General features: G+C 42.2%; 1 protein-coding gene across 1 annotated transcript; it reads right to left on the bottom strand.

The window, feature by feature from the left end:
• Nucleotides 1-356: 356 nt before the first annotated feature.
• On the bottom strand, nucleotides 357-12,297 carry tmem125a (transmembrane protein 125a). The gene is made up of 3 exons (XM_028588006.1): nucleotides 12,025-12,297; nucleotides 4,121-4,187; nucleotides 357-1,667 (listed from the first exon to the last, which is right to left on the bottom strand). Exon 3 carries the CDS (start codon nucleotides 1,161-1,163, stop codon nucleotides 465-467), a length of 699 nt encoding a protein of 232 aa, XP_028443807.1. The 5' UTR covers nucleotides 1,164-1,667; nucleotides 4,121-4,187; nucleotides 12,025-12,297; the 3' UTR covers nucleotides 357-464.
• Between the last annotated feature and the right edge of the window lie 406 nt (nucleotides 12,298-12,703).

Genomic DNA, 12,703 nt, shown 5'->3' with positions numbered 1-12,703 from the left:
CTGTGTGAATGTGATCGGGGCATTCCTGCAAAAGAGAGGCTGCCTCTCAGTGAACCTTCCCTGAATGAATAAAAGGTATTAAAAAAAAGTGTGACAGTCCAATTTGTAGATGACCCCTCTAATCACTCCCCTGTGTTGACTTCATCTGTGTAGTCTTGGAACTTTTTCTATAAACACCATTAGTGAAGAAGCGCTTTATATAAAGCAAATGTAATTCTTTAGTATGTCCTTTCATCCCTGCTTTGTGTGCTTATTGCGAACATCTTCACCAAGCAGATATTACAACTTCACCTCGTTTGGCCTCAAACTCAGTCTAATCCAATAGTGACAAAGCTGAAGAATGTAAGGGATTCTAAACTGATTTCTTGTGATATTTGGACATAAAGCTCTTATTTTATTCGAGGTTAAATGTTCTGACATGAAGAGCAAGGGGCTAAAATACACAGTCGTAGTGTGGTTACTTCTCATATGAGATTAGCCAGACTGGAGGTAGTCTCTCTGCGGGCCTGGCGGTCCATGTGTCCAGAAACAGTGAAGATATTCAAAACCTGGTCCAGCAACCGTCGTCCGTGCCTTGTCCTCTCAAGCAGGACGACCGAAAAGGAGTATATCCCAACACCCACCACCGCAGCCCCCCCTCCAGCTAGCAAAACCACTCCAGAGATGTACATGTCATTAAGGGCTTGGCCAGGCTTCGGCATGTGGTTAGCCAGGGCCAGGTATAGTAGAACCCCTCCACAAATCAACAATGACAGCCCTGTAATCAAAACCACAAGGACGTCCGACAAACCACCACTTTTTAGCATGTTGATGCGCTGTCGACTTCGAACGCAATTCATGTCCTGCACAGCCGAGCTGAGCAGTTGTTTGAGCAGGACCCCCAGGGCCAGCAGACAGAGGGCCGTGCCTGCGCCCAGCCGCCATTCGCTCGAGACGCTGGTGGTGGTGGAGAGAAGGCCGACGCCGCCCAGCCCGCAGCCCACGATTAGAAGAACAGCCACGCAGTAGCAGAGCAGAGACTTCCCAGGATCTCTGAACCACCACAGCTCCACCTGCTCTTCCAGGATGCTGTGCTGAATCCGAAGTGGGTCTGCTGGACCATTTAAGCTCAGATCGGGACCTCTATGACCCCTCAGGGGGGCAAAGTTGTCCAGTTCAGGCATCCTGATGCCACTCCCAGCCTGCTGAATAAGGCCACCACCACAACATAGAAAACAGAATCCACCAAATAATGCTTTCGGTCCTTATTTCATTCACAAACAGCCAACATAGTTTTATCAGGACCAGCAGAAAACTACAGTTTTATAGGGTTGCTACGTATATTATCCTGATAATCTTAAAGGTGGCTTGAGTTGTCGGAAGTGAATGCAATACACAAAATGTACCAAAACACTTGACTGAGCTCAGTGCATTGTAGTTGTATCCGCTGTGGCCTCTACTCAAAGGTTCCACAACAGTTTAGGTATCTTGGTCCTGTGTGAATGAAAATTCGTATAGCTCATTAGTCTTAGTCAGTTAGTCAGTATAGCTAACTCAGTCAGTTAGTCAGTATAACTAACTGGATACAGAGGTGAATCCAAATCATCCTAACAGCTTCCACATCCAAAGCAAAGAATCCAAATATCCACAGAATTTCCAGTCTGGTTTTGCAGGGCGGCAGCCGTCACCTGAAAAGGACAGATGTAAATGTATCAGGGTTTGTACAGTGTTTGATTCCACTTTCTAAATGTAGAAAACAGTGTAGGATTATTAGCTCCTGGGTTCCCTCTCTGCCACTGGTAGCTGTGGTACTTGATACTTGACAGATATGTCTGAGGTAGGTTGTTTAGCTCAGTGCTCTTCACGAATCCATAATAATTTGTCCAGTGTATGAACATGCTGGTGTTACGACTCATTGAAAATGCTACCAAGAAATATGACTAGAGGATGTAAAGCTTTTAAACAATGCTAAAGTGATCACATATTACACTTGGCAAACAAGTTTGCTGTTGTTCTGTGTGTTATATTATGTGCTGGGTCATATATTTTGTTCCTAACCAGACCATAAATGACAGCACATGGATAAAAACAGCACATAGATAAAAACCCATTAAACCACAGATGCACACACACACACACACACACACACACACACACACACACACACAAACTCGGTTTCGGTTTAACTGTGCGAACTATACACAAGTCACACACACAGAGTTTTGATAATGTAAAAAACTTGTGTGATGTGCTGACACTGGCAACCTTTTCTATCTCTCATTATCACTTTGCTAATGAGTTGACGACACAGAGATGGCTGTATAAAACAAGCATCATCTGCCAATAGAATAAACATTGCCCATCCACACGCACACTCACACACACACACACACACACACACACACACACACACACACACACACACACACACACACACACACACACACACACACACACACACACACACACACTCTTCAGTACCTTGATCCCAGTTAATCTTCTTTTCTAACCTAATGTGCGCATTGTTGTCTATACTGAACTGTTAAAGAGTCCTAATACCTGACAATATCATTATTTTCTAATACATTCTGTTGTAGTCCCCCTCTTTACCTTACCTCAGCATATTTAATCTCATCACACCCTCATAACACAATCATGTAAAGATACACAGCACACACACACACACACACCCACACACACACACACAAACAAACATCCTCAAGGTTATGGCTTCCGACAGCTTGTCTTTTAAAACCTGTCAGCGGCTTTATTTCTATCAAAGTCAGCAGGGCATGCGGCACAAGTCCACGTGCCCCCAACACAGGCTGACAGGAGTTACAAATACTGTTCTGCAAATTTAAAGATGCCAATCCGAACAAGCAGAACATGATCTCACATTTAGACTAGAATATCTGGTCCTTGTCCTTATTCTTTTCTTTTTAAACCTGTGGCTCCTCTAGAAAGCAGCTAAATTGCAGCAACAGAAACACATTCTATTAGATTGACTCAACCTGTTTAGAAAAGACTACAAACTAAATGTAAGATCCTATTTCTTATTAGCGTGGACAGGTATCGCCTTGTGCTGAGGCAGAGCAGTAACACCGTGACACAGCGAGATATGAGGTGCATACACAAGGTGTGAAATGAAGAGTGAGGTAATTACAGCTGAGAAGGAGGGGTGCTTATTGGCAACATGCTGTTCTGGAAGCTTTTCACATCCTGTATCTGATGGATGATAACATGCGTGTGTGTGTGTGTGTGTGTGTGTCTGTGTTTTTTCAAGAATGAACAGATGTAAATGACTAGAAAAAGGAAAAGTGCATGTATATTTATTCTCTTATGATTGGCTTGTGTATAGTTCACAAAGTTAAACCGAGACGAAGGTGTGTGTGTGTGTGTGTGTGTTTTGAGTCACTAATTAATCCCAGCTGGTTTGAGCTCAGTGTCACTGACAGGTAGCACCACAGAAATAGCACAGCAAATGAGGTGTGTGTCTGTATGTGCTTTTGTGTGTATGTGTTTTTGTGTGTCTGAGGTTGAGGCGCCAAAGGTGTTAAGGTGACAAAAACAATATATGTGATACTCCACCACTATCCACCTCTTTGTCTTATTAAAAGTTTGAAAATATCACCTGCCATCATACAGTACAAGTTTATGAAAGATTATTTTTCTGTTTCAGTAGAAAGCTCACAGTAAAGGGAAGCAGGGACACAACCGGGTGATACAGCGAGAAGTGATGGCACGCAACAAAGATCATAAGATTAAATTGAACCCTTAACGACACAAGTATATCTTACTCATGTTGTGCTTCTCACACTCTGATCCACATGGACACATACACACACAGAACTGCTGGACCGTGTCTGCCTTTCCTGTTTTATCACTTATATGACCTCTAGACTTCTAGACGTCATATAAGCCGTGTCATATTGGCCTCATAAATATCTTTACAAAAGCCCTGACTCACCGCTTCACTCTCCACGGGCCTCCTAAGAAAACAGGTACAGAGGTACAAACAATTTACACAACTCCACATGACTTAGTTTTTTCAAGGTACCACAGCGTTCTTGTCATCTGGAATTAAAGTCGCTAAAGGCCCCTTTAAACTCTACAATTTTGGATTGACAATCGTGAGACAAACCTCGAGAAATCTTTGGCCGTGAATCCAAAATGGTGGTCCCAGATTGCGCTGTGAAACGGACTCTGATCTGGAGATGAGAAAGAAGAAGAAAAAAAGAAAAGATTTTCACAAAACCTCCCAAAAAAAAAAGAAAAAAAAAGTTTGTGGTAGTCAAAGATGAAGATCGTGTGGAGCTGTACCGGCACAGATGGATGACGCATATAATATATATCTATTTACATCGTAGCACTGCAATTCACTACGCATTCATAGCACAACCTGACATGCCTCAAATTGATATTGTACAGTCTGAAACAGATTATAGGCAAGATTTTATAAGACACATCTTACAATAAATCTACACGATCGTTATTATACACTTTAAAGCCTTTAGTCAGGAATTAAACCTGTCCATCCTCTACACCTGTGCACTAAAAACCTCATGTAAATGATGTCTAATGATGAATCTTCACACCTATGCTGTGAATTTTTACACATCTCCCACAATGCTCTTTGCATATTCATAAAATCCGCCGATGTGCTACTGTATCCGTCTGTAAAAATAAATCAAACGGAAAACAGCTTTATAGAAAATTCACTATATCCTTTCATTTGGCCAAATAAGGGAGTTTGGGATTTACAATTCAAACTCCTGCTAAATCATAAGGACAATATGACAGCTCCTAACTCATCAAAAACCAACAGTTATATCAGCGTATTTCACTGTCTGAAGTATCTCACGGAGGTTATGTAGAGCTGCACCAGTGATCATTATAACAATTTATTTGAAACAGATACTGTATCTGAAAAAAATCCTAAATGGGTTGCTTTTAATTGACAAGAACGATAAATGTATCCTGGACGCTCAGCCCTGCAGTTGAAACTAAAATGACTGAAGACACGCTGACAGTCCAAACATTCTCTGTCATGCTAATATACTGAGAGTAATGATGAAAAATCCCAACGATAAGCGTAAACCTTGGACATCTTTCTCTTTCTGTTTCTGCCTCCTCTAGATTTTCTTCCTGCAAGGTCAACAGAGGAGCTGTGCTTTGGAGTAAAAAACACTATACAGCACTCCAATTACCTGAGAAGCTTTGGGACTCCGGAATTCCCCCCTCTGTTATGTCAGCCCGGTGAATTCATTTCACCAGCCATTAGTGTCTCATTTTATTTTTAATGCGTGGTTCTTTTAAAATTGGTGGTCTGGCATTATATGCTAATCCGAATGCCGGTAAGCAGAGCAGGTTATAGAACAGCAACAATAGCCAGCGTAAGTGGAGTATCCAAAATCTGGCTTCTTATAAAAAAATGCAGGGATTTTTAGTAAGGAGAATGGAACTGAAAATGCGTTGGCACAAATGCTGGACCAGTTAGCAGAGGTGTAATGGACAACGTTACAGCTTAGATAAAGGCATGCATGTACACCCAGAGGAAGCTCTAACTGGAGACCCACATGTGTTTCCTTTATGCTGTTGAGAAAAGCTTCTTCTGCTTACTTTAAGTGTGGGAAGCAAAATTTAAATAGTGACCTACTTACTGTAAAAAAAAAAAACATGTTGATTTGCCAGTTAAAGTGTTAATTACTTACTGTAATTCATTTAGATCACAGTGGGAAGAGGAGAAAGGGTGTGGGGCTCAAAACTAAACTTGAGCAACACTTTAGACTGAGAAGTGGGCCTTTCCTTTGATTGTTTTTGGATCCGTCTTCTTGTAGTTTCCTGTTGTTGTTTTTTAAATGATGTTTGCTATATTTAGAATGTTGTCAATGTTTGCATCTTTTCTCCACAAGAACATAGAACAAATTATCTCTGCAAATAATAAAAGCAAAAATATGTCAGGCATAATTTATGGGGATGGGTGGGGGAGGGGGTGTGGTTCTGCTCCTGAATCTCCTGCTGTGTGAGTTTTTATGCAAGGGCCTCAGGTTGTGCTGAAAGGGAGTCCACTGGAGATTGGGCGATGTGTTGCCGTGGTGACATAGCAATACTCTCCTATCTCCTTCCTGTCGTCCCCCACGCACACTCACACACACCCCGTCTCCTCTAGTCAGGCGTTGATTCTCTTGGCGTCCCCACGGGCGAGGACAGGGGTCAGGGTTGGCTCCATCTGTCTATGTGATGGGCATTGGTGCCAAGCGCCACGGGGGTTGGAGGGAGAGGAAAGAAGGCTCGTATGGAGTAGGAGGGTAACGGATGTTCCTGAGCTGTCATCTGGGACTCCGAATGGGGCAAAGGCAAGGCTAAAGCCGGGGCTGGAGAGAGGGAAGGGGCTGAGGGAGTGGGATAGGGATAAGGGGGTTAGAGGAGAGGGGGCTGAGGATCGAGGGACAGGCTCGGGGCTAGGGATAGTGCTGAGGCTTCACTGCTGTTGTTGGGGTTGCAAATGTGGCTGGCAAAGGGAAATGATGCTGAATTGGTCTTTATGCAAACAAGCTGGATCTTTCTTTCTTCTCTACAGTCACAATGGACTTCAGAGGCACCCAGGGAGCCTCACTTTGTCCGGAAACAGCGAGGAGACAATGGCTGAGTCAGTGTCACTGTCCTCGCTCTGTCAGGGATCACAAGGGAAAACCTAAGACAGAAAGAGAGAAAGAAAGACCTTTGCTGCAAATACACAGCTTAGCGGGGCTTACCTATTTAGTCCTCCCTTGTTCTGCAAATGATTTACAGCTTACACCCATCCAACAGCCACTGCATTGCTTTGTTCAAGTCTCAAAGATGCTTCATCTTTAGAAACCGATGCATGATTTTTGTCTTTTATTTATCGTCTGAATTACAAGCCCAATCAAAATTAGAGCCACTTAAAAAACAGTGGCATGGCACTAGAAATGGCAATATTGGTCGGTCGGTTGGTCGGTCGTTCCACAACTTTGGTCTTGAGTGAAATCATTCTACAACTTTTGAATGGATTGCCTTGGCATTTTGTACAGGCATTCATGGTCCCCAGAGGATGATTTCTAGTGACTCTAGTGATCAGTGATGCCGGTAACGCGTTACTCTAATCTGACCACTTTTTTCCGTAACGAGTAATCTAACGCATTACTATTTCCAAACCAGTAATCACATTAAAGTTACTGTGCGTTAGGCCTACTATTTTTGTCATTTTCCTTAGCAAAAATACATATTTTTGCTTTCTTCTTGCATCTCAGGGAGTGAAGTCACGTTTGCGACAAGTCACGTTTTCAGCATGAGGACAGTTCACGTGTAATACAGACCACGCAGCGACACAAACGCAAACAACAATGGAGGAAGGAGAGAGATGCGCGTTTTCTAGCTGGAAATACATCACTATTTTGAGTTTGTGTCAGCTAAAGACGGCAATATTAAGGTTTGTTGTACACTCTGTGCTGGTGGCGACAAAGTGCTATCTAGCTACAAAAACACTACGTCAAATTTGAAGAAACATTTGGAGTCGCAGCACTGCACAGTCAAACTTACAGAGCAAGTCCCAGCAGGTGGTGCGAAGCAGAGAGCAGAAGGTCCCCCACCACCCAAACAACAAAAACTGGACTTCGGTGCAAAACCAGTAAGTGGGGGAGAGTTGAAGAAGTTGGTCGGGCAGTAGGCTATGTTGTAGAGGAAATGCTGCCCTTAAACTCGCCCTCGTTTGGTGCCATAATAAACAAGATCCCTACTACTGTCAATGTCAAGCTGCCTCACAGAACAGATTTTTCTTCTTACATGGAGAGTGCTGGCAAAACCGGTTGTCATTTTTGGGCCTGCGGGGGTGTTGTCGGCAGCTGCTGAATGTAACTAATAAAGTAACTTGTAATCTAACTTAGTTCCTTTTAAAATCAAGAAATCTGTAAAGTAACTAAGTTACTTTTTAAAGGCGTAATCAGTAATCCGATTACTTTTTCAAAGTAACTGTGGCAACACTGCTAGTGATCCCCTGACTTTTCATCTAGTACCACCTGCAGGTCAAAATGTTCACTTATCCAGTTAAAAATCTCAATATTTATTAATGGATTGCTTCACAATTTTGTGCATGTATCAATGGTCCACAGAGGATGTATCATACAACTATGGGACAATGCCCAAGAAATATGACAAAAAAACCTTCATGTTAGTCTCAGGATGTATTAAAATCACTTTGGTGGTCCTCTGACTCCTCATCCATCGCCATCATCAGGTTCCAATTATTTTTTAATAACATTCCCATTAGCCTCAGCTGTACGTTGTGTTTGGTGCTTTTAAGTATGCATGCTAACACACTAAACTAAAATGGTTAACAAGGTAATCGTTATACCAGCACCAGCATTGTCATTGTGAGCAAGTTAGCTTGCTGCACACTAGCTTGGCTGTAGACTCTTAGTCTTAACGGTCATTGACATTTTTTGGAGACTTTAAACAAACCCCTCCCATTTCAATTCTCCCTCTCACTTTCTGGCTCCTCTCAGATAGTTTCATTCCATCCTTTCTGAAAGAGATATTTTTTCAGCTTATGGCACAGCATCACCCTGACCGGCACAACCAGCCAAGACCTGCCCTCCTGACAGTGACATCTTATCCATACACAAACACACATACACACTCTTTCCCATCTGTTTTCTCTCAGATCCTTTCTTATCTCCCTAGCCTTCCACACCTTCCTTACTTTGTTCTACCTCTCTCCTCCTCTGTCTCACCACCAATGCTCCTTCATCTGGCTAACCTATCTCTCTCCCGTCTGCTGTCTGCTCTGGTGTTTTGGTGTCGCAGAGAGAGATGCTAAATAGGGTCGGGGGGAATACTACTTTGCCACAGAGCCCCCTCTGGCTCTAGGTAATGCTGCATGACATTACCCCCTTATTCCCACTTAAAATAAAGTAAAGTAAATACCCCTCCATCATTCCCAACATTAGAAATCCACTCATTCATCAACCTATAAATTACTCATTATTGTTAACCCCCAGCACAAACACGCATTAACAATATGCCCAGACAATCAAAACATGATTCATGAAAGTGCACAGAAAACATTTTCAATTCATTATCTAAAATGGCATATGGCATTTCCCCTTTTTTAAATTGAGCTTCCTGTGGTGGTGCACACTGAGGTGACAAAAATGTAGCCCAGCCCAGTCTAGTTCAGTTTAGCACAGGCTGCAGGCTCCATTCAGCCACTTCACTATGAGTCAAATAAGGCTCTTAAAAGCTGGGCCCAACTCAAAATGGGTTGAATATTTCTGTTTCTGTCAAATAGTCCAACTAGAGCAAAGAAATAATTATTTCTTTTTTTAGAAGTTGAAGGAAATTATAACTGAATGACATGCATAATGACTTAGCTGTGTTGTCCCCTGCATTGGAGGAGCGACTATTTATTATCAACAAAAAAAATAGAGAAACCTCTGGGCAGCCAGTTGCTCTCGTCCGTCGTGCACAGCTGCAATATTAAAACGCTAATCAAATCACCAATTAACATGCTGGTCCCCTTCTGCTTCATTCCTACTGACGATGGGAAGGAAGCTGCTTTCAGTCTTTTCTATTCAGTCAGTTTTTTCTAACCCTCCTCCCATCCTCTTGTGCGTTCAGAGGTTATATTCAGCATATTCTAATTTGATATTGGCTCTAGTGATAATGATTGTGATGAATGAGATGGCTGGCTCGATGTCTGGCTGTCTATCATATTTGTTGACTACCTGAAATGACGTCTCTTTACTGCAGCAGCACCTTATGATGTAGGCTGAGAAACTGGTGGTTTGGTATTATTAGCAGCATGGATTGACATGAAATTGTGTACAGACATTTATGTTCCCCAGAGAATGACACCTACTGACTGTACTGATCCTGTTTTTTTCTCTAGTGGCACCATGAGGTTGTTGTGGTTTTACTTTATATGTTCTAACTATTTTGGATTGCCATGAAATTATGTACAGACATTCATGTTACCCACAGGATGATTTGTAATACTTTTGGTGACCTTTTGGGAAAGAAACATATTTACCTTCTGGCCGAGAGTTGGATGAAAAGATTGATACCATTCTTATGTCTGTACGCTGAAGCTAGAAGCTAGAGCCAGCGGTTGATTATCTTAGCTTAGCATAAAGACTGGGAAAGAGGGGAAACAGCTAGCTTGAGTCTGTCCAGGTAACAAAATCTACCCACCAGCACCTCTAAAGCTCTCCAATTAACACTTTATATTTAATTTTTTTAATCGGTACAAACACCAAGATGTAAAAACAATTCCCTATTTGCAGGGGGCTACGTGCCAGACTTTTTTGTGGTTTAGAACGTCCTGGTTGCCTACTAACTAGTCCCGGATGAATACCAGAAAAACCGAAGAATTTCCCATCAACCTCATCTGTACTTTGTCTTTAGTGCTAATTAGCTGTTAGCTATGTTAGCATGCTCACAAGCTAAACTATGATAGTGAACATGTTATACCTGCTGAACATCAGGATTGCTTTATTAATGCATGTTAGCACACCAATGTTAGCATTTAGCACAGGACAGCCCACAAAGCTCGTCAAGGATGATTTTGCATAGAGCAGCTTCAAGTTATGATTAGCACTTTGAGAGAGAATTACTTTTCTCAACTCAAAAAGGTCTATGTAATCCTTCACCAACTCTCACTGTATTGAATTGGTTGGATTAATTAGGCTTGTTATAGGTGTATACATTATTTGCTCAGGGACAGAGGTGGACAGTCGGTACAGCTGCTATCGACAACACACTACATGCCTGACTCTGTATCTGCTGACTGGGAAACTAAACACCTCTCGGGGATATTTAAGATTCTGTCCTACTCTCTACTCCACTCTTTGTCTGGGATCCATGTCAAACACACACACACACACACACACACACACACACACACACACACCTAACCTATACAGCTCTCATATAACTCCTCCACTTTGCCCGGTCATTGACAGACACACTCACCGACTCACTTTGTTTTCATCCTCCTGTTCTTTCATCCAGCGCTCTCTGTTGACTCCAGGCTCTTTCCTAATGAGGTCTATCACATGTTGTTTTCAGCCTGACTTTTTTTAAGTGTTAGATTTTTAAAGTATATTTGCTGTAGTGAGGGAGTGGCAGCATGTAACCTACTTAAGATGGCGTGTCATGATTCATCTTCGCTCGTTAGATTAGTTACAACAGATCTATACGAGCATAGTGGCACAGGGGGTCATGCATGGACAGAGTATTGATCCTTTCCAATGGCAATAATTTGAATACAGCATTGACAAAATTTCCTCTCTCTGTGGTTTATGATTTTTCCACAGTTCAACACAGCTGACCTTGTGATAGTAGCCCTATGAATTGATTATCTACAGTGCTACACACTATCATGTGCACTTGATAACTGTGGGCCATCCCGCTGGTGCAAAAGGTTAGGGTGAGATACAATGTAAACATGTTTTACTTCCTTGGTTTTTAATGGAATGACTTTGCAGATGTGTTAACTGGGATGGGGTAAGTAAGGTAAAATAAAATTAAATTAAGTAAAAATATCACAAGAAAACTAATTATACAGCATAAAAACTATTAAAACATAAATAAATAAATAAAAAATCATCATTGTAACCTTTTGCCTTTGATTACAAAAGATGAAAGAACAACGGAATGGAAAAACAACAACCCATACTATACTGGGGCTGTAATTAACACACGTTTTTAGCAACAGTAAATTAAAAATATGTCACAGTAAGGTGATTAGTAGGCTATAAACTCACAAGGTTATTGCTTGCCAAATATAGGCTACGTGAGTTGCAATAATAACAATAATTACCATTATGTTATCTAATATTGTTTATTATTTGTATTATTGTTGTTTAAATTCGGGAATAAGGTAAGCGTGGAGAATTCATCACATCTACACAATAATAGGCTACATTTAAAATGAAAAACAACAATAGGCTAAATAAAAGGAAAAGGTATTTGATTAGAAAAAGTTGTAACGGGGCAGTTCCTGCCTTTATCAGAAGCCTGTCTTACCTGTGCGCTCAGCTGCTGCCACTCGGTCTCTTCTTTTCCGAATCGTCTATTTCGTCTTTAATCCAAATTTTCCAGCTGTGTCCTCCACGGTTGCAAAGTCTCAGTACCACCAACCATCGCACGCCTTCATGCCTTATCCCTTTTCGGATCAAAGTGTCCAGATTAATGCGATGGGAGCTGCTGAAGGTGCTCCGCTCCTCTGAAGCCTTTAGGTCTCTCTGCCTCTCCACCGGACGGACTTTCCCCGATGAATGCAGGTGTGGCCGCGCACGGCAGCAGGGGACGCCGGTGGGAGGGGACAGAAAGTCGGTGGCTCGTCGACCTCCGCACCGCCGTGGGTCTCCGTGGGGAACCGCAGCACATGACACGGGATGTGACAGCTCTAAAAGGCTAAATAAAAGCCACACTGTCATTGTGATATCAGCCGATGAGCTGCAGGGTTTTTTTTTTTTTTTTTTTATGAGCAGAAGTGGTTAATGCATCCAGTGTCGAAGAAAGAAAAAAAATGCAATTTGTCCCTGTGCAAAGCTCATCAATAAGTAGGCCTAATTCAGTCCGTGGGAACTTGGCAGTCCCCGTACACTCTCAGAAATAGGGGTACAGCAGGAGTCCATTTCTGTCCCCCAAGGTACAATCCACATGTAGGCTACCCCCTAGGGCTAATTATTGGACCTCAAGG

Source organism: Perca flavescens, chromosome 9, assembly GCF_004354835.1.
Source record: "Perca flavescens isolate YP-PL-M2 chromosome 9, PFLA_1.0, whole genome shotgun sequence".
Lineage (NCBI taxonomy): Eukaryota > Metazoa > Chordata > Actinopteri > Perciformes > Percidae > Perca > Perca flavescens.
This window is presented reverse-complemented; position numbering and strand designations above follow the sequence as displayed.